Genomic DNA, 25,482 nt, shown 5'->3' with positions numbered 1-25,482 from the left:
GGAAATATTAAGTAGATAGATTGATACAGAGAGTAAAGATATTATAAATATTAGTATTATTTATGAGTACACGATAGGCTGTAATTAATACGGAATGTGTATATTCACATGTTTAAAAAACTATATGATGGCTTTAATCATTTATTATAATTGCTTTAAAAATGAATTACGCGAAAAAATAATAAAAATTTAATATATTTATAAATGTCGTATGCATAATTAATAAAATATAATTATCAATGTATTTAAAAATGAAATACTTTTTGTTGGCAAACGTATAACTTTAAAACGGATGGACCGATTGGGTACATTTTTCAAAAAGAATGTTCGTAATAATAAAGTAATAAGGTTTAAAAACTTCGGGAAATCTGAAAGTTTTTTTCCAATGAAATTCTTATATGAACTCACGACCATATGCGTGTATTTTCTGAAATTCGACATACATACAGAGTACTTATAACAATATTCTGAATCACTATCTCAAAACAAAGTTTGCCGGATCAGCTAGTATATTGTGATAATAAATAAATAAAATAATAAGCAAACTATAAGCGACAATAAAAACACAGAAGTAGGTATAGGTACCTATGTATGATATAGGTACACATAACTGAATAAATAGTTAATTTATCAACTGTACCCACAGGTATGTATATAAATCAAGTATTTTTAAATGGACGAGAATATAGATTTAAAATTTTAGAACCAAAAGATGTTTGATTATAAAGACATTTTCAGTAACATATTCGTAATTTCTAAGGAAACGTATAATAATATCATTTTTTCTCAAATAAAAACATAAATTTTTCTAATGATTTAGCATAAAACATTTGAATTTAAATGATCATAAATAAATCTATACACATGCAAACATATGTATCAAATATGAGGTATTGAATGTAGAAACCTTGAACTAATTTGATAAAAAAAAAATTAACTTTTTTCGGACAACATGTTATATTATAGCCTCTATAAAAACAATTATATTTATGTCAGTTGGCAGTTGTAATAAAATACTTACCATACATATTACATATACATTTATTTGTATTTTTTTTTTAATTTTAAGAAAATGTAGATCTATTAAATTTGTCTGCCTTGTACTTTTTTTTTTAAAAACAATCATTAAGGCCATTAGAAACTCGGAAATTCACGCGCCAAATACGGTGTTGCGGAAATATACAATTATTATACATTCTGTTTGCAAACATAGAAAAAAAAATAATTCAACATAATTATTATTAAATAAAAAATTTATTTGAATAAGAATATTTTTCTGTAATAAATATAATATATTTTTTATTGATTGTCAAATTACTCAAACTTTAAAACGACAAATAATGGTTGATAATAAAATCGGTTTAATAATTTAAAATATTATTCTTATAAATTATAATACACATAATGCATAAATAAAAACAAGATAAAAAAATACAAAAATAACTTTGTTAATTAAATAATACGCATTTTTCAATTTTTTGAAGGACACATTTTATTATATATTTAATGTAGGTTTATAGGGCTCATTTTGAATAAATTAAAAACTATTTAAAACTGAAATAGTACATTTCAGTTGAATTTAATTATTATTTACACGCGTTATAAGTAGGTACTTATTTAATAATTATTTTATAAAATAATACAACAAGTCTATCACATTTCATTGATAATGATTATAAATTATAATAGTATTATATACTTTATTTGAAAATTCAAAAATCTCGATAAAACTATTAAAATAGTTAAATTGCATTACATTCGCTAACCTGCTCAAAGAGTCAAGGACAATGAGGTTCTCGGTTTAAGTATTATTTTACCATTGTTAGTATGTTGCAAAATTAACTATGGGAGTCTATACTCTATAACATAAACTAAACTTGTGAAGTCTCAATTATTGAAAGCTATACTTATATTATGTTAACTGTTAAGCATGTATGCAATTTATTATATTATGTATTTTTATTTATAACAATATTTACGATGACTAATGGCTACATGTCTGGTTTATAAAAAAAATTATTATGTTTTAATAATTAATTAATTATATTTTATTCGAGACTATTTGTTATGCTGACATGCTGTTACATATACCTATTGTATAGATATAATAACTGATATCAATTTATTTTAATAGAGTTAAAATGAAATATTCAATGAGCGTCCATATTATAATTAATAAATTGTACCCATTGTCAGTAAAATATTATGTTATTTAATTATGGAAATTACTTTGTAGTTTATTGATAGATATTTTTTTATTTAGCATTAAATTTATTATAAGGAACCAAAATATAGAGATTCACAAAACAAATTCAATTAAAATCCAACACATAAGCACAATATAATAGGAAAGATAATAATAATATTTTGCTGATAGAATTTTTGCATAATAATAATTTTCAATCTCGAAACATCAATTGCTGATATCTGCAGATAGTTGCAAAACATTTTTAAATTTAAATTAAAAAAAAAAAATAAGTTACGCTAATAATGTTATTATATAGTTAGAGAAAGCCATTATACAAATGCCTGAAAAGTATGTGTTTAAATATTAAACTAGTTGTATTATCCTGAATTTAACCATATTATACAAATATACCCATTACTCATGTATACAAGTATATAAAACTTACGTTTACCTATAGGTACCTACTATACCAAGATTATAATCACATTGTAGGGAATAAAATGTATTATTATAACGATATAATATAATATAATATAGCTATTATATTTTATGTAGTTAATATGTATTATACTGCTCTTATAATAAACGTATTTTTTTATTTAGACGATAATGATTAGTAGAAGTTGGTTTAAAGTATTAGGTTAATTATAATTTATAACTGTCTAGAATAAATGGGTACCTACATTAAATATATTACTATATAATATACTACATAATATCTAACATGACATTGTATATTGTGACAGGGAGTAGCCAGTGCCAGGCTCATAGAATTGTGTGCGTATGTGTGGCGAGGGGGGTAGTAACTACAGGTATTGGTACTACAAAATAAAGGTCTTATCATTCATTAAATCGTATCGCAATAATGTATTTCATATTATATATATAAATATATAGGGCGTGTAGTTTGATTAGGTACTGTGATTTATCGAGAAGTATTACATCGATTTATTATTGTTATAACTTATAGATATACTTATTATGTTATGTACAATAATTATAAATGCCGAAAGCGGGATTAGTATCTATAAGGTACATATTGGCACTTAAAAAGCTTAAATGGTTTAATGTAATGATGATGACGTAATACGTGTTGCATATTAGTGTGCGGTAGAAGGTATCTGTCGAGAAGATTGAGGAAAAAAGTCACATTCAATTGCGTGTATATACCTACGTACACACCACGTATATTATGCGTACATCGCCGCGCGGTTATCGATTATGCAGATAACCGGAGGGCATATAATATTATAATGCTGTTAGAGCATACAACAGTTAATTCCGTTGAGAAACATTATAAAGGTGTTCTTATAGATATTATTCTGTCGTGATGTAGCCGTGCCACTTTCACAGTGGGTACATGGAACGAGTGGAACTGATTAATAGTACGGAAATGTGCGCGTGTTCGCACACCTATTCCGTACGCGGATAAATAATATCGTACATGTTGCCCTGACAATAAACGTAGGTTATATACGTAGCAAGTGTTTATATATTGACCGAAATATTGATATTTTTTTTAGGTTAAGGATTATACATAATATATGAAATAATAACGTTAGGTGTAGGTGTACATAACTTAAGGTAAAGGTTTTCAAAATTAAAACGACATCAGGGGCGAATGATTTCGGACACGATTAATATTTACAAGGTTAACAGCGAGAGCGTGTGCGTCCAGCGTCCACAAAAAACATATTTTACATTATTATGTCACCACTCACCAGTTTATATACAATAGTTGATAATACATCGAACTATTTCCTTAATAATTTATAAATTAAATACTGCAAATATTACAGGCTACAACATTCCTAAAGTTCTATACAACGTTATTCGATAAACATTTGTAATTATTATTAATTACTCCTAAACGGAAATTCTCCCGTTTTGAAAATTATTTAAAAAAGGTATATTATGTATGATAGTAGAATCCTATTACTAAAGTCCAAATTATTATTTTTAACTTTTTGTCGAGGTTTTGAAAAAAAAAAATTATAAATACGTATTAAATTTATTAGTTAATTAAAACTTAAAATGTATAAGTGAAATAAGTTTTTGTTTAATCTAGTTAATATGATTATAATCAGTTGCTTACAATTTGTATAGATTAATATTTTCTTTTAAAGTATAAATTTATCAATTATGATAACACTTTCCCTTAGAATATTTTGATTATTTCATTTCTGGTCTTATAATAATACAAAATGTATGAATAAAGAGTACCTATACAAAAACGTTACATCACTACGCTTAATTTGAAGTGAACGTCTTAACGTAACCGCGGACCACAGTCACTACAACAGTAGATTATTATATCGAATAGGCAGAATAATGAAATTGTCAACGGAATTATTATATTATATCCTTAGGTAACTGGAACAATAAGTAGTTGACGTAATAATACAAATAAATTTGTCTCCAAAAGATAAAACGTGGTCATTATGGCAAATAAATAATAATAATTAATGAGTATATAACTATGCAGTTAATGTACCTGAGACAGCACGTATGGAAGAGTGACGACCAGTAAAATGGCCGCATATATTTTAATCCTCATGCCAGCTGGTTAAATCTGTAACAAAAAATGTTTATTAATAAAATAACTTCATAGAATCCATATTATTATAATCAATATACCACAACTACACATAAACATTTTTTTTTAAATTTTATGATCGAAGATGTTAAGTAATAACTGACACTTATAACTTATAACTATATACGTATACATATATTTACTAGAGTACTTCTATATTTAGTTGATATTTTATGAGCTCATTTACAGTAATCGCAGACACACCGTCTAGTATTATAACTATTGCACAATACTGCATCTACTAGCAAATTATAATTTACTTATTTCAACACTTTAAAATCTTTTTCCCGAAATAGTAATTGATTTTTTGAAATATAGTTGCCAGAACTAATGTTTTACACGGTCTGTGTATTTTCAATCTACTTATACTAATACTATTTATGTTGATATATAGGTATGTACCTATAAGTATCTACTCATATTATACTTTACTTTAATCGGGAAAAATATTATTTTATTCTATTTTTAACATCTTATTTATTTTTAACTGGAATATTGTACGTTAATGGACAGAACTTTACGCCATACCTTTATAAAGTAAGAACTATCTCAATATTACAAATCAGAATTAGTAACCAACAAAATTTCGATTAGCGATAACTGTAGAAAACGGATTTCTAGGTTTTCATGCAAATGTATTGGAGTTATGAAGCTCAATTATCGGGGTAATATGTGGGTGATTAATTTATTACATAATTCATAGAAGTAAGTTTTAACATAATATAATATAATATACTTTACGTATATATGATTAAATAATAGTGACTCAATCCAAAAAAAAATAACTCTTTGAATGTATATTTTATCAGCGTTTAATGGAACATGCAGTGATTATTTTTTGGTTTTTTTAGAGCATAAATTAGTATTATATATTTTAAACTTTCAAGAACTTAAAAATTCGCACTCTAATTATATTGAGACAATGAGAAATCAATAAACGTGTATATTAATAAAAAAGTTATCACAAGACATACATTAGGTACATACATTTTAAAATAGATTTCATCAATCAATCAAAAAATTACATGGAATGAAATTGGTCATACTAAAATAGAATAGTATTTTTATTTTTTATAAACTATAGTACCTTTAGTACCCTAGTATAAGTTTGAATTATACTTTATGTAAATAAATATTATATTTATATTTATAAGTATTTTTTTTTAGATATTTACATAGAGTATATTAGATTATAATAACAATTTAACAAATATTTAAATAACTACAACATTTTTAATGTCATTAATGTTTGTAATAATAATTAATTTATCTAAAAACATAATCATATATCAAATATTTATCATAATAACATAAATTATTGACATTATTGTACCACCAAACCCATTGAATAACTATAACTCATATATATGTATAAAGGTCACTAGGGTGTAACATTTTACTCGTCTAAAGAATAATATTGCATAATACGACATTTGTATTACGAAATAGTTGCACATATTATGTTACCCACAAAATAAATATATACATGCGGCCAAGACTCTGGAAGTACCTAGGTATATCTATTAAATATAGTAAGTACAGTAGTACACTGTCTAGAGCACTATGATGCGGGGGTCAAATTTGTATGTTTCATGATTCTATTTTATATAACATCGTTATTTTGAGTTTTATAATCGTAACTATTGACTTTATTTATGACTATGAATATTATAATATATAATTTCTTATACTATACAGTTGTCAGTTACGATAACGCACCAGATTTTATTTGACATACACCAATAATTGATTTATAGTATAATCCAGTTAGTACACCTGTACGTATATTATGTGTTATTCGGACCACTGCGGGGTTTTAAAAACTGTTTAAAAAATCTGATGGAATCGCTGTAATGGGGCAAGGAGGACTACGTGAGAGTTCTAAAAGTTTTCCTTCCCCCTGTTATCTGAACTTATACATAAGTTAAAAGAAGAAATCGAGGAAAATGAAAATTTGATTAATAATTAATTAATATATAAATATATACACTAACTTGTATTAATAAATAATTTGTATAAGTTATGTTGTTGATAACCAGTGGGTAGTACTAGTAGTAGGTCTACCTACCTACATATTTAATATAAATAAATTTTCCACCCGACCTATTACAAACCAAGTTAAATTGCTAAACTGACTTGAAGTTGGTAATTTTTACTATTTATAGTAAAATTTGCATAATTAGTTTATAGAAAAATAATTAAATTAAATTTTCTAAAAGTAATAATAAAAAAGTATACTATTTATTATTTATTAGAAACAGGTAAATACATTTAAAATTAAAATTATATATCAATTTACGAATAAATTTAAGAATCCTATCATTATATATGTATATTAATATTTTATAACAGGTTTAAATCTTTCGTTAGTACCTAAATCTAATGAAAAGTTAATCATATACACTACATTACTGTGTGAAAATATGAGTGAGTAACTATTGCAACTTATTGCTGTATATGTAAACGCCCGCAGTAGAAGATTTTCGGTTAAAATTTTTGTAATGGCAGCAATCGTCAATCTGACATATTTACCTCAAACAGTATAAGTTTTAAATAACAATAAACATAAGTACATATTTTCTCAATCCGGTGAGAGTTACTCGAGTATGAATACAATACTGAAAGAATGTTACCAAGGTTCAATATATTAATTTTAGTAATTAGATGAGAATATTAGAAGGTCATAAACGAGACCTATGTCAAATTATTACTTTTATATTTCATGGTATAAGATTCCAAAATATACACAAAGAATAAGTATAAGGACTAACTAATAAGTTTATGCTATGCTATTTTTATTACATTAATATATTAAACAAAACTACAAGTACACATATTATAGTGGAACGATAATAGCTCTTCTGTAATTATTTTAAAATGTGAGATCTTATAACTTATAAAAATATATGTTTTAATGAACTCTTTCAATTTATTAATTGATTTTTCAAAAGAATATTTTGTTAAATCGCAGGCTCTACTTGGAGTGAAGATTAATTTAATTAAATATTGATCCAAATTTCAAAAACTTTTTTTTTCGTGAATATTATTAAATAAACATATAACTTAAAAATAATAAATGTGTAATAAACAGATACTGCAACGCCGTAAAAATCTTTAATTATTTATTTTCTAGTAGAATTCAGAGTGTGTAATAAATAAATAGGATACATTTAACGAGGCTAATAAACGAAAACTATTTGAAAATAATGTAGTTTTAAGAAATTTATACAGGTCGGAAGGACAACATAATATTTGAATAATATACTTAATTTATATAGTTATATGAAGGTATAATAGTGCCTAGTGTTTATTAACTATTCCAATGATAGTATAAATTCGCATCATGACAATAAGTGCCTATATATGTAATAAGTATATATTATTATTGTTTATATATTGTCCATAAAAAAAAAACCAGTCCAAAGAGTCCGCACAAACATATATATATATACGTATGTTACCTCTTACCTATGTCGTTATTCCCGAAACAAAAAATCGGGCATTTAGTACATCCGGTGTGCCGTGTACACCACAAATATAACAAAAACATAAACCTATACATATATAATTATATACGTCAGGAATTATTGTCCTCGTTGAATAGGAAACAAAATTGTCCGCTGTCGCCAGTTAGCCGACGACGATCGATTGACTCAGTCGTACAGTATAATATATAAATATACATATTAGACAAGGTAGACTTGACGACGACAGAAAGGGGGAGGGACGAAAATGAATCTATATGTTTACTTGTCCGGTGTAGTATATAATAAAATAAAATGCATAGCGTGGTCGTCGCATGAAAGATGGGCGAAAGAATGTAGGACGAACAACGGTGCCTGGCTGCGGCGACTTAATAACAACATTCCGAAACCGGGTTGGGTTTCTTTTTTAAAATACATTTTTTAACACATGGAAATTAATCGAGTCGTATACGCGGAAACAAGAATTTCGTGCACACGGTTCATCACGTGTGTCTATAATACTACCTACCCACTTATGACTATATATATATACCTATACAGCGGCGGACGGACAGACAGAAAATTGTCATAGGTCATACTACATAATATACGCGCCGTTATAATACTTCAAGTTGTTGGGTCTTTCAAATTTCGCGCGACAAATGTAACTCACGATTTCCACGTCTCCTCATACGATTTTTCGTCACAAAAAAATCGCGGACAGTACCCGCTACACCTATAAATTCATAATAGGTATATTACAGTACATAAAACCATAACTTATAAGTATAGGTCTTAGATTTATTTTTCACGTTCCGTCGGGGAAAAATCGCCAGCAGATGAAGAGCAGCTCTGCAGACAACTATTATAGACAGTTCGTGTCTTCACGCGATTTTAAAAGAGAAAGGTCTTACACGTTGCTGCAGTGGATAACGATGTGTATTAATCCCAAGAGAACGAACATACCATATACATATACATATATACGCAAAGCAATCATGTGAAAAACGAAAGGAAATATGAAGCATTACTGCAGCAGTCTTGTCATTGACACAATAACGTGACTAGTTTTTACGCACTTGAACTTCAATCCGAAAACTCGCGCACGGCGCACGTGTATAATATATAGCAGCCGCCTGTGTTTGACTGTATCGCGATGACGCAACCACCTGCAGCTGTATTTATTTGTATATTATATAGGTATTTATAGGTATATCCAAGTTTTAATGGTTTACCCTTGTAATGTCATAAACTCATAACTATCGATATCGCCTGCCCGTCAATGTTTTCATTGTTGTATGTTACGTGAATACGTGATAATAGTTAAATATCTACCTACTTAAAGTTAGGGCCATTTGCATTATCATTCATACAGAAAAACAACATTCGTTAAATTACAAGAAAAAACACTCAGAAGACCTGCACAGACTATAATATTGTTTTCCAGTAATTCATATAAACGTATAAGTTGTTTACAATTTAATCGAAGAAAAAGTTGAAAATCACTCGAACCAAGAAAATAATAGGTACACGATTGAACTTGTTGGCATTTTTCGCAGATAAAAAGAAGAATAAAACCAGCCGTCGACCTAGCTGTATCGCTGTAAATATACAATTTAACATTACCTATATTAAATGAACGATTTAGAAAAAGAGAGATAATCTTAACTCCACAATGCAGTACGTATACCAAAGTGTTAAAACCAGTTTTTTGAATTCATCATTCTAAATTCGACCATATTATTTTGATAAACATAACATTATAGATAGCTTTAGATACAACATTTCAGAAAAATAGTAAATTTTTCCAACTTTAACTGATGAATTAAAACTGGTTTCAAAAATAAAATCTCGTATCTTGTTAGATACGTCTCCATAACAAGTTTTTTGGAATTTCAATTTTCCGTTCTGTATCTGCAAAACTAACAGGCTATCAGTATTTTAGTATTTATACTTTAATACTTATGTTATGAATTGTGATAAAAAAATTACCGTTAAAATTAAAACAAATAAAATGTATACAAATTTCAAAATCAGTTGTGTTTAATATTAATTATGTTATACACGAATCCTAAAACGGGTAAAACTAAATTAAATAAAAAATACTGGAAAAATGAAAAAAAAGAATACTATACGCAAATACGTGGATGTGTGTAAATCAAAAGTAGATTATGTGATGATTGTAACAAATCGATTATTTTATTATTAGGAAATAGCAATATTTTCGTCAATAGGTATTCTGTTATTAGTTATCGTAGATAATAACAAAATCAACAATAATCTCAGTCTCATTTTTACAACAGTATTTACACATGTTACAGGTACAATACATAGTGTGAACTATAATCAGTGTACATATTATACATAGTATATATACCAGCAAATGGTATTGTAGCCGTATACATTACTCGTATTATTGTTGTCTTATGTGTTATGTTTGAACACGATAGAACTACCGTCGTTGTTTGATAGTGCGTACGCGTACAACATTGAGTGTATTGTATAATATGTAAGCCTTGTTATCAGACACAACAAAACACATATTTTACTATTGAAAAAATCATATTATATATATAGTACCTGTACGCCTATAACTATATACGCTAACATCGCCTTCAACAGCTACTGGTCCTTTTTTAAATTTGTTCGTTCACCCACAATAGACGGTTCATGTGTTATTCGAAATATAATGTAATATAATACACTGTTTTCCTCAGACATCGAAATAGGCGTCCCCGAGACACATAAATTTGATAATTTATCGCAGCAGTCCAAACCTGCAGCGCAGGTATATACGCGACAAGAATGTTCACGGCTTTGCACAACACCCTAGCCCACCACCGCCCCCGCGCCATAACTATTTTTATTATTATTATTATATTACCCACGACGGTTATTAAGACCAATTATTTAACGCGCGGGCGACACAATAAGCCCATGACCACTTTCTCACGAAATTACCCAGCGTAATAGTACAGCGAGTAGGTAAATACATGATAATATCATAATAATGCAATAATTTTTATAACAATAAAAACATATACTCGCATATTATAATATATGTTACTAAAATTCGCATTTCCACGCGCCGACCAATACTATAATATAGTAGCACTATAGTAGGTAATAGGTATATGTACAAATCTAGGTTAATTTTACGGAACGTATAGTTTCGTCACATCAGATCAAATGTGCGCGACTGCGAGATGAACCGTTTCCTATAGGGATCTCAATGATTTCATTAGTATAATACGGCAATTGGCTGCAACAAGGTAGAGATATCAATATATATGTCTGTTTGTTTTTTACCCGTTAAACTATACGGTATAATAATAATTCGTTATCGACGCTCCAGCTCGAGATCACTGGATGAAACTCACTCGTCTGGTGTAACGGCGGCGCGGCTGAGTGTTATACTTGTAAAAGACCGAAAAAACTCGACCGGATGATGGGGCCAAGACTCGACTATATAGCTAGAGCTATATTATGATTTTTTTCTTCATTATTGTTTAATTTATGCTGCAGGCTCGGCTGCGCCATCCGAATACTAAATGCGTATATATATATACAATAATACGTTACGTCGCACAAGAGACGTGTAAAAAAACGCTCATCGGTAAAGCGACGCGGGTCAAAAACCTAACCACATCATATAATGTCATGTATCCTCCGTCGTCGTGGCGAATCGATGATAATATTATTTCTGTCACACCTATATCGTTCAGATGTCAAACCGTTCGTCTTGAATATTAAATCCTCCTCTGTATCCACACGCGTGTGGATAGTTTTCAAATATAGGTAATATATGCGTTTGAACGTTTCCGTCCCTCCACGAATGAGCGCATCACACCGTGTATACTGTATAAGCACCTAATATATTATGTACACAGGCAATTGCACGCGCGGCGTTGAAGACGACAACCATTCCATAATAGTATATATCCGTCTATTTAGATTCAAAACAAAGATCGTACATTAAGTGTATGATAATAATATTATTATATTGTTAAAATCATCGATGCACGCAATATGACGTAATACGTTCAAGACGAAATACCTCTGCGTCTTTCGCCTTGCACGCCCACAGTGTTTTTTTTTGCGATTCGGACCCACCCTCGAAACGTATATACCGAAGTAAGTACAATAATAATAAAAATAACGTGCACATGTATATTGTGTATGGATCCATTGAACCATAGCCAATATAAATATAATATGGACAATGTATACAAAATACATGTATGATACTTAGGTACCTGCAGCAGTGCCAAACACCTGCGCGTAACGTTACCGGCTGTTGCACCAGCTCTTGTATGGCTTTTAGACCAACACGAACACGGTGAACCATAACTCAACTACATCAACATACCGTCATAATAATAATAATTAAACCGTTTATGACGACTGAAATGTGTTTTTGGTATGTATAATAATTTTCCAATTAGCTGTATTTACCTAGCTATAGGTATAGCGTACAGACTATATAGGTAAATAATAATATTTTCTTCTGAATTTCCCTATTGTTTAACATGAAAAGAAAACAAGAATAACGATTAAAAGTGGCAGGATAATACAGAGATAATGCTCGATAATCAATAGTAAAAGTATTTGGATAACGTCGGTTTTCAGTATTGTTTTATTTTTTTTTCCGTTGCGGTATTGTGGTGGATTTCGAATATCGTTAACAATAGTGTGGGCGGAAAGTGTAATTTATAAAATATCTCGTCAGATTATTATACTTAAGCCTATAAGATACGTGCGTTCAAATTTTAATTAGATATTTGAAGTGTAGCCGTTTTTATATACACGATAAGTATAAATACGGACGACGTTTGTATTAAATGAAAACCGTCATAATGGTACATATAGGTATACGCATGTATAGGTTACCTTCAATAGTTTTTGCTTTTATACAAAGAAAGCGCGCATTTCATACAGTTTCAGAGTTATTTTTTTTATCCTTTTAATACGCGTCTGTACACAAGACAGGAGACTTCATCCTATATATCCCGGTCACAATATAATAATAATTATATCTACTGAGTCGGCTCTATATTATATTGACGGCGCATTCCTGTTAGCTATAAATTCGTCGGCTGCAGTATATTATATATATTATATATAGGTACGCGATAACCGGACTGTAGATTCTATACAAGAAGAAAACGCCAGGGGGCAATAAAACTCTTGCGATGTTCAACATACCTATAACGACAGACCGAAGTCGGATTTAGCGCAATGTCAAAAACGCAATACACGCGGCGCGTATATTACATATTATTAAGTCTACAAAAAAAAGACTACAAATAATCAATTTACAAGTAGGTACCGAATTCTATAGATGTATAAAATATAATAACTGCTCCAACAAGTCAGTATTTTTTTTTTTCATAATTACAACGCAACAATTAATAATTGTATGTACTAGGCAACAGATAGGATTTTAATTGTTGGAAGAAGAAGTGGGGTGGATCTGCTCACAGTTATTCACGAGGGAACCTCGCGCGCATCGTTATTGTTAATTAAAAAACCGTTTTGGCTTCCATAAAAAAAAAATGGTAATAGTAATATAACAATAATCGTTGTAAAATGATTTCCGGAACGTTTTTCGCTCCGTCATGCAGTTTTTGTCGTGTAGGAGCAATGCAAATCTGTATACGGTATTATATATCGTTGTATATATACGGACAGTTATATGATATTAATATTTAATACAATATAAAATTATCGTTACATAATAATTCGTGCCATATGTTTACGTGATCAGGTGAAGAACGGTCAAAATTAAAAATTTATCTTGTGTACCATAACTTTCGTTTAAATAATGAATATAAAAATGGATAGGTATATATACAAGAAACTGAAGAAACATTTATTTATTCATAGTTATTATGATGTATGATTTTGTAAATGGATTATAATAATTAGAGATAGGATTTTTAGGTCTTCACATTGACTGTATGTTAGTTGAGACTTGAGACAGCAGCTGCTCAACAGGAGTTATAAATTAAAATTCGCAGAAAAAATATATATTTTGCCTATTTATATTATAATGTTGGAAATCGCTGCAGAATATTAAGCTAATTTTGCACATTTTAAAACATGTTGTATAAGTATAATAATTTATTTGTATCAAGTATCATATTTGTTCATTTTCCGAATTCAAATGTCTTTTAACGTTGAAAAAAATATGCAAATAATTCGATTACTGCTGCTATTTATTACCTTAACTTGATAATCAACTTGCTATAAAGTATACAAGTTAGTCGTGATTCTATAATCAATAATAATATTATTACAGATATCTGTATACGTATTATCGGGTTTTGCACTAAATCTGACATCAACACGAGTGTCTACTCGACTGCTCAACTATATGAGTTTAGTATGAAAAAATAATATACTAAAATTATCAGGATTATATTTTATCGTTTTTGCTTTTAATTTATTATAGGTAGGTAGATACTTATCAAAAAATTAACATATTTCGGGCATATTTTAAAATTTTAAAACTAAAATTCCTGTCTCTTAAATTCATGATATGTATGCCTAATGGCTATAATCTCGTATGGTTACAAAAGCGATTCATCACGATGACGATTAAAGCGGACAGCGGACACTGCTTATGTGTGTGGAAAGACATACCGCCGCCGAATATGATTCGGCGCGGACTTGTTCACCACTATTATAATATTATTAGTCGTCAGTTGTCCGGTCCATAGTGTGTATTTATTACGACTTATGAGTCGGTGGCATCGCGTCGCCGTCGTCGTTCTGACCGCCACGGACGGTGCCAGCTCATCAGCTCGGCGGCGGCATCGGTGGCCCGGGAGGAGTTCGATGCTCCCGATGACTTCCTCTACCGCCGCGCGCGCGCGTAGTTCGTTCGCCGCTCGTACACCATATTATTATTACTATTATTACTATTATCATTATACGTCACTGGGCCAACAACCGGTTTACGCGAGCGGGGCGACGCGCCCGGCTCCTACGTGTATTTTTTTGCCGGCCAACGCGACGTGCCTATCGAATTACCCGGCACTGCCCGGGTCGACGACGGACGGACGCGCGTAATTAAAATGTGGGTAACGAACGCGGTTTTTCCGCACTCGGCGGCCTCTGCCAATAACGATGTATAGCGTATATTATGTATTGTGTATTATAATATATACGCGTGTGACGTGCGTGTACCCGTAGGTATTTATTAATATTATTAATAATAATAAATTAATAACCAATAATTGTTGCGCACCAAGAATACGGGTCGGTGGCAGTGATTGAACCGTTAAGTTGGACAGAGTGATGGCGTGTCCGCCGCAGTGCGAATGATAATCGCAGACGTTAGTTTTTTGCACTACAAGCAGATATTATATTTGCAGAGATATATATAACATATAATAGTATATATAGTGTATTATGATATTGCGCAACACGACAACACCTTAAAATCTCGTTTCAGAGTTTAGGTCGTGTCGTAGTATATACCTGCACGCGCGTTTCGTGTACACAAACATATAATAATATTATATTTTCTTCAATCCGCAGAGAAAAAAAAAACATCATTACCGGGCGCGTAACGGGATTGTAGCCGACGGTTTGATATATATAATATAATGTCATGTATAGGACATGGGTGGTAAGGTATTATATTATTACACGTCTCATATGTACTCATGTGTATAAATATAACCACCGAACGTAGTACACAGCCAATGTATACCCGAAATCTTGTTTCGAAGATACTACCTGTGCGCCGCGGCTGCAGGGGCCGTACATATAAATTATGATTATACTGACAGGCGCGCACATACACACGAATATAAACGAATAAAAAGGATGGGTCATGTTATCCGGGAGAGACGACGGTCGGTCGTTACCACTTACCCGTTTTTAAAGTATATAGGTACCTAATAACGTAGAAAAACCACTTTTCAAAATCAATTTCCAGTGGGAATTCGTTGTTATTTTCTTATTTATTATTATGAAACGCACCCCTCAAATACTCCGCCAAGAAAAATAACAATAACATTAATTCTTATACCTACTCGGGTATATGTATAGCCATACAAGTAATGTAATAACCATCTTGATTCAAGCAGGGGCGTATACGAGTGTTATATATAGCGATAAATGTTCGTCATTGTTGTGGATTTTCGGTTAAATAATTATAATATATACGAGATACGTCCCAGGGTTTCTAGACTTTGATGGCGTCAAAATTCTGAGGAACGACTGTTCTCGATATCACGTGTAGACGTGCCGAAAGACCAAAATTCCAGAGTGTTTACGATCGTAAAAAATGATCGTTTGCTCGAAAAAATAAGTCCCTCACGCATATGCTCCAAGGGGACAATATACGTCGTATAGTACTACACGTTTTAACTAAATAATATATTATTTAACAATAACAGCATTATAGTCAAAAACTAAAAAAAAAAATTACCCCGAGAAAAATAGATCGTAAAGTAGAAAAAAAATATCCATAATGAATAGCATATGTATTTTGATGTTAAAATGTCCTTTACACTAAATGGCACAACTTATTGATTAAAAAATTTTTAAAGTAGGTATTACTTATCGAAGTTTTATGTATAATATATGTTTTTGTCCTAATTTATACGGCTATTATTCTACCGAACATTCATTTCACGATTCGTATATACCACGGAGAAACAATAATAAACGAAGTATTAAAGACACACAACCACCACATTTCACGGTTCGTATATAATGACGGCGCGGCGTGCGATTTATAGGAGATGTGATGCATATTATTATTATCATCATCGCGTACCAATAATACAAAGCGGTGTTAAAAAAAAATCACAAACGGAAAAACAGGCCAAAAATCGTTTTGCGATTCGCGTCGGTAGGTCATCGATCAAACACGTATAATTCAGCGGCGGTGGTATATGCCATACGTATATTATATTATTGTATAAGTACTCGCTGTAATATGTACATTTAATATTATTATCCATATTAATCCGCCGAATTTGCCGTATAATGCTTTGTATACATGTCAGTATGGTGCTGTATCTATTTACGACCGACTGCAAGTACATAACGCATCACGTGTAGGCGTTAACGCATGAGTCTTAACTGTTGCGGTGCAACGTCATCGGCGTGTAAAAGGTCTATTATATATATACAGCGGCAACGGTGGCGTAGGAATAATACCATATTATAACTAGAGCATATCCGTGGGCTTTTAAATCGTGTACACGGTTCGTGATTCGACTCGAAATATAATAATATGTACGGCGTTGTTATTGGAGACTGCAGTTGTTGTGATTTATACAAATCCAGCGAGAATAACGATGCAACACAACTGCTTACGTGTATACCGTGTTAGGTTTAAGTACTTGTAATATTCTAATTTCCAATATTGTATATTATTATGTTTTATATGTGTACTGAGTAGTTGTTATTAGGTGCATTATGTGTATATGCTTGCGCGCAGGCTACGACTATGTATCGACGATCTGCTTTTGAACGAGCGTCCCGCAGCGCACACGCGCTCCATTATTCACGGTATACGCACGCACTTTAATCCGTTATCAATTAATCCTATTAATTAAATTTGCCACCGAATCGTATGCGCCACCGAGGTCCATAACAATATACCGACCGATAGCACATGGCGCGAGAAACACAAAGTACCTGTATCATAATAGAATAATCAGGTAGCCGTTGCGGATTAGGCAAGTACAACGTACAATAATAACTATCAATATATACAGAGTGATTCGTAAAGTATGTTCAATCCTATTTTTTTCTTCAGTAATATAGTTATTTAAAACCTTATTTTTTAATTTTTTAATATACTTATCAAAACCGTATTTTTAAATTATTGAGATTTTTTTATACTATTTTAGAAGTTTCCTGTAGTGATATAAACTTCAGTTTTTCAAATGAGAAACCCCATTTTTACTAACAATTATTTAGAACATTTATACTTTTTTGACAATGATGTACGTACTTAATTCAGAATTTGAATAAATTGTTTCCTTCTAATTAGTCTTCAACAATAATTTTATAAAAATATAATAAATAGATATATTATTGAATGTTTTTTTTTATTATACTAGCTGGGACTATTTTACAAATTATGAACTTCGATATATACCTATATATTAATATTAATTACTAAAATGTTAGAATTTACATACCTATATCCCTGCAGATACTTTTTATAAGACCATTATCTATATTATACTTAGAATGTACAAAGAAAATTAACCCAAAACTACTAATTCAAATTTTGATTTTTAATACGGGTTTTCATTTGAAAAATCGAAGATTATCTTCACATAAGATACTTCTTTAGTAGAACAAAATAAAGCATAAATTCCAATAATTTGAAAATATGGCTTTAAAGTATATTTAAAAATTTTAAAAATCAAGTTTTAAAAACCTCATTATTGAAGAAAAAAGGGGTAAGCACATTATATGATTCATTCTGTATATTATATTACATCTTCAAAAAGTTAGGTATATAGGTATATTACATTTTCTAGCCATGCACAGCTGCACGCTTTGTATGCCTACAGCTCTTGCAATCAATTCATTCCTTCGGACTGCAAATAACTATATATTTGTGCTATATAGTGGCATAAGTACCTATATGTATATATAATAGATTTTTGATGACCGTGAAAATCGTCATCTTGGAATTTGCTGCTGCAGCTACCACAGCGGACAACGCCATTGCGATGACTGTCGAAAATCGCTACCATCGCATGTGTATACGCGTTTCAGCGTTTGTATGTGCTTAAAAACCGCGGACAATGACTTAACGATCACTCTTGCATGTGCAAACTCTATATATATAAAATTGACCATAATACAATATGACGTGGCGATGATTCCGCGAAACAAAGTCGAATTGGTGAACACGTATTTTCTATAAAACTGACCGCGAGTCGCGGGTACTCAACAATCACAATAATTATTAAGATAATATAAGCGTAATAAAAATACGTAACAGCTCGTTTTGTATATAATACAATGTCGTCAAATGATACGATCAACTATAATATGTAATTCTATTATTATTATGTATAATCGTATAGTATATATACCTATTACCTACCTATCATAAAACATGACGACCCGTCTGCGAGAAATTATTTAACGCTATATGCACTTGATTTTTTTCCTCATAATAATTATCATCGATCTAATGCCGTACACGATTATACTTAACAATGTATTTTTTGACAGACTCGTATGGTTAGCGTCGTAAATGTCGTATTATATTATTGTATAGGAATTAAGTTACCAAAATAAATCGTTTTCCGCAGCGCACGGGTTAAGTGTGATTTACATTAATATTACTATCTAGATAAAAAGTTTAATCGGTTATATAAAAAATATGTCCAAAACGTTTAATGTTAATTATGTTTCATTCGTATACGGCTGTTTAAGTCTCTGTCATATATTTTCCCTACACCCGTTATGATTTTTTGGCGTGTCTATAGGTATGTCTATATAAAATAATATAAGTCATGTTCATAGGTATCACATATTCACATAGATACTAATGATATATATATATATATATTCAACATTAATATGCTTCAAAGCAATACCACCTAATGTATTTATATATAGGTATATCATATGTATAATTATCTTTCTGACATTTATTTTCTCTTTATAGCCATAATAGCAAAATACATCTTGCCAACAGGCAACAGGTCAAGTTCATTAAATCATCACGCGCACACCGCCGAGTTGAAGAATTCGGCTTTATAGTTAATAGTTTATAGGTACCATTATATATTAGGACCTAATGATTAAGGGGTAGGCACCATCTACCAATAATATAAATTATGAAAACCAATATCATATTTCAACTACAATTTGTTTTTATTATACCCGATATCAATAGGTACATACATTAATAATGACTGTCTAAATTATGAACACAACATTGTAATTACACATTTTTATGAAATGCACGAAAATCTTATTAATTATACACCAGAAACATTATTTGTTATGTTACCGTAATTAATCGAATAAATAGCAACTAATTAAAACTACGAAATATATAAAAATACATCCATCTACAAAATTAAAAAATAAATAACAATATTAAATTACATATAGTAATATTATATAAGGTGTAAAAACTTAAAATTTTAAGTATGAATATGTGATGTTAATTTTTATAAATGACTTAGATTTTCAGTTTTAATAAAAATTTAACGTTTTAAAACTATATATTCTGACTTTTTAAACAGTTCAATAAAAAAATATATTATAAGAGCAGTACAGTATAAATTACTCATGTATAAACTTAGATATTTCTATAATAGGCAGTAGACAATTACGGGCATACCTACTCTCAGGAAAAGAATTTCACTATAAGAAAGTACAAAGCCGTGAATGGTTTTAACCATATTAAATATTTTTTTTTACAAATACAATGAAAACATAACTTTATATTTAAGTATACTACCTAATAAATAACTTATTTGTATTTATGTTTGTTAAAAATAAATTTGTTTTAATAGTAATTCTATTTGTATAATAACATTTTTATTAATAATTTTTTAAAACTTCGTAATTATTTTTAAATTATTTTATAGACAGCCAGTATATTACATAAAGGCTATAACAAACTCTATACCTATGATAATTAATATCTATTCATATCCGTAGTAATATAGGTACAATATATATTATAAATTATTTTAATCATAGAGTGTACGAATAAATTATAAATTTATAATCGATTCACTGACGAGAAATTATTTTTTTAAATTGTAATCTTTAAACAATAGTTGTATGATAAACTAAATGAGGTTTTCATTAGTTATTTTTTAATTTTTCCTTTACTCTCTTTGATTAAATAGGTTAAATATGTAGGTACATTGAATTTTGATAACTGTCGAAAATATCTTAGAATTATGTTGCCTTTCAAAAATATTTTGTATTGTCCCAGGCATGTCATATAAGTTTTTAATTATATTTTATTTTTAAGAATTCAAATAAATGTAATACGTATTAACAAAACGTTTTAAGTTTTCACTATAGATACAGATAAATGTATACTGTGAGAATTCTCGTAATATTTTTTTTTTATTATTTGCTAACATTTTGTATAATTGTATTTTGTAAATTTGTCTTATTAATAATTGATTTATGAAGTATAAAAACATTACGATTAAATATCTGTGGCTTCAATCAATAGGTTTATATATTATTAATAACAGTAACGCTTTAAACAATATCAATAAATAATTATAATATAAGCATGAATACGAGCATCCGGTTGTAGAACATTTTATAAAAACGGTATCTACACAAGCACATCAATGATATTTTATTACGTCAAAACATAATTTATAAGAATATAATAACTTTTTAAACAGCATTACTTATAATTAATTTTCATAACATAGAGGTGATGATGCACATTTTATCTTATTATTAATATAGTATTTTGAAGAAAAAAAATATTAAAAAATGTCACTTTCACAATTCACAAACCATAAAAGTTATTATAAATCAATGATTGGTAATTATAAAACAAAATATGAAAATATATAATACAAATTGAAAGTAACGTTTTACATCTTAAACGACTTAAACCATAGGATGTTTGTAAAAAAAGTATAATTTCCTTTGCTATTATAATACAAAATATATTTTCATATTGCAATACGTGTATTGTAATATGTTTTTATTTTTTGTATTATGTTCATATATGACATTTTGAAAATAATGACTATTGCCTATTGGCTTCTGGTTGGATCCCACGGCTAAATAAACCATATATTAGCCTGAGGGTTGGGCGAGACATGTGTCAGACTCAACACAATAGATTTTTTTAAATCCCTGTGTAGGAGGGGACATATTTTTGAAAAAAATGTACAGGTGTTTATATAAGAAATATAAGCAATATTTTATTTTTTTTGTAAAAATAAATAACAATTGAATTGATAAATGAATTAACAGAGTTTTTAGATGACTATACTACAAATACAAATCCTAAAAATATACCTAAATTTTGTATTTGACTTTGATATTCAACTAAAAGAACGATATTTTTCGAAAAAAAAATACGATTGACACAACAGACAAATATAATATCATAATATAGTCATAACGTACCATGTAATTAGATATCATAACTTTGGTGCCGTTGACCTACATTTAAGTACAAAAGACTATTATCTACGGTTAGATTGACTTCAGATGTACACAATAAAATATTACAATTCTATGAAACTATACAAAGATATTAATACTAACCGTATCCTACGGTTTTTAAAACCACATACAGCTTATTAAGATCGATATATTTTATGTAGTTTACTAGGATGTACACATGGGAAACTAAGAAGTAAAAAAAATTCAAATATAAAATAACTATTATATTGAGATACATTTGCTAAAATTATAAAATAGCAGATAATTAACAAATAATATTTAAAAATACGTATGTATAAACTATAAAATATATATAGTTCGAGACTTGTAGTATAATTTGTTAATTCATAAGAATATAATATTACGTGTTTTTATTTTGGTTTGAGTATTTTTTTTTTAATTATCTTGATATAAATTACAAATAACTCTTATTTTTTTTTGAATTTAATAAAATTTTAGATTTTAGGGAAAGTAAAGGAAAATAAAAATTTTTCTTACCTGTATTCTTTTTAAGTAACTGTTTAATCCATCAAAACACCATATTCCTGCAGGAAAATATTATCACTTTCACCAAACCGACGGTACACTTAACTAGAATATTGCACAAAACTTTAAAAACTGAAAAATACTAAATAAGCACTAGCAAATAGTTAAATGCAATAATAAATATGTGTCTAGGTAATGGTTAGTATAAACGATACCGGTATTGCGACACCTTTACTCGGAGCCGTCCAACCGACACGGGTTATTGTACTTAACTACCTAGAAAGAAGAAACCTGTTGGCCAAGACAGGCAGGTGCGCCCCTACCACTACGGCGCGCAGGTAAAACGGACAAATTGTGGCAAGCGTTCCTTCCTAAATAATGAAAATCAAGTTGATGATAATAATAATAATAATAAAAGTAGTAGTAATAATAATAATAATAATAATAAAAATAATAATATTACACATTAGTACATTACACATCAATACATCATTATAAAATAATAATTAATAAGTAAAAACTAAAGATATCAGTTTTGTAAATTGTTATTGTTTATTTTTAAATAACTATAAACTATAAAGATCAGTTATTACTGGTTTAACTATGATGCATTGAATAATATAATTATATTTAGTATTTACTTAAAATAATTGTTAATTAAATTATATATAAATTATAATGTCAATCTTTTCACAAATATTAGTAATATTACTTTTATTCTTTACTACAATAAATATTAATAATACATAAATAGCATTTTGAATAAATAAATTAATAATAGTTAAAATATAATATTATGTGCATTTTATGCCCAAACACACATTTAATTTATAACATTATATATTTATATTTTATTGTATATTATATAGTATATACATATTACAAGTTATATGTTTAGTTTATATACCTATGTATCTTTGTTTAAAACATTAACGTAAATTATTATATGTGTATAAAAATTCATTTAAAATACATATTAATTAATACTATATTACTATACACTAAACATTTGTAATATCATATAATAACTGTTTAAACTAAATAGGAATGGACACCGAAATTGTGAAGTATACATTTAGGGTATATTTTATTATCACTTTATGTATAGTTTAAACTTTGATTAAACTACGAAATATTATAAATATAAATAGCCAATAAGTATATTTAAATTCAAATTTTCTTTGATATGTTTATCTTTTTACTAATTTTACTTACTTTTTACTAGTTTTGAAATTTTGTTTTAAATTTTCCTAAAAGTTGATAATATATTTTAGTCATGAAATACATATATTATAAAAAGTATTATAAATTAATAGTATAAATTATGCATGTATTGTCATAAAATACATTTTCAGATATTTTACTTGAATTTAATTATCTTTGATATTGTACCAAAATGTATTTTATTACCATTCAAACTTATAACTAATTTTTAACATACAATTTTACGATTTTATACTAATAATAATCTGCAAACACGGTTTTATTCAACTTTAAAAAATGAATTATTATGTATACAAATAATTTATCTTATATGTAAACATTAAATTGAAATAAATCATGTTAATTTATATATTTCTTTAAAAATAAAAACAAGTGTAACAAAAATCATTTAAACAAACTTTAGGATATATTAATTAATACAATTATAATATATGATTATACTGATTACTATATAAATGATGAATTATTTGACTTAACTTTTCGTAGGTTAGCTACATATAACATATTGATAGTTTTTGCAATCATATTATTTATATTTCTTAATTCGGAGTGCAGCTCTTTGTATAGAAAATATTAATAGGCTTACAAAATTGTTTTAAAGCTTTTGGAAAATTAATCTTAGAAAAACAAAAATCCATAAAAGTTTTCCATTATTATAAGTTTTACAATGATGTGTGTATATTATATTGTATAGTACTATAAATATGAATAAATATGTTTAGATTTTTGTATCTGTTATCAGTAGCATTCTAGCGTATATATGATCGAGTTGATACTTTAGAGAATTAAAAGTAAATAGTTCTCAGTAGTTTCCAAAAACGAAAAACAAATAATTTTCCCATGTCTTTTAATTGGATTAAAAAAAGTTTTTTAAAGTGATTGAAGTTAAAATGGTGACGATATTTTTCGTACACAATGGTCAATGATTTATCATTGAATTCAAATTTAATCTATCCATTACAATGAATCTATCTCTTGCACTTATACCTGCCTAGTGCATACTAAATACGATTTTGTTATACGATTATTCATATATACAAAGCGAGTTCCCCGATTTTTTTAAATTTTAATTAAACATTATAATAATAACCTAAGTGTGGTTATACCTTAGTTATAAACATTTTAAATTGATAATTTTTTTTTATTAGGTATTATTAAAAAAACTTGTTAGCGAAGCTATTGGAAAGTGTGACTCGTTACATGATTGATGTTATATTTATTATAAGATTGGGTTATTCTTATTGATACACTAAGTCAGTACAAATAGCAATTATAACAAATAACAATTAATTAACAAAAGGTGTAAGTAGCCTTAAATTAGTCATTTTTTCAATCTCGATCAATTCCCAAAGAATAAA

The 25,482-nt window shown here is 28.6% G+C and overlaps 1 protein-coding gene across 1 annotated transcript in view; it reads right to left on the bottom strand.

Annotated features, from left to right (window-relative positions):
• The window catches only part of LOC132923377 (uncharacterized), a 50,660-nt gene extending 27,479 nt beyond the window's left edge, over positions 1-23,181 (bottom strand). The window contains exons 1-2 of the mRNA XM_060987347.1: positions 22,913-23,181; positions 4,683-4,760 (exon numbers count right to left, since the gene is read on the bottom strand). Coding sequence (XP_060843330.1) covers positions 4,683-4,745 — 63 coding nt within the window. The 5' untranslated portion in view covers positions 4,746-4,760; positions 22,913-23,181. The remainder of the gene's footprint in view (positions 1-4,682; positions 4,761-22,912) is intronic.
• Positions 23,182-25,482: the final 2,301 nt, after the last annotated feature.

The sequence above is a fragment of the Rhopalosiphum padi genome, chromosome 2 (genome assembly GCF_020882245.1).
Source record: "Rhopalosiphum padi isolate XX-2018 chromosome 2, ASM2088224v1, whole genome shotgun sequence".
NCBI classification, from domain to species: Eukaryota; Metazoa; Arthropoda; class Insecta; order Hemiptera; family Aphididae; genus Rhopalosiphum; species Rhopalosiphum padi.
Note: the sequence above shows the minus strand (reverse complement) of the source record. Positions and strands in the feature narration are given on the sequence as shown.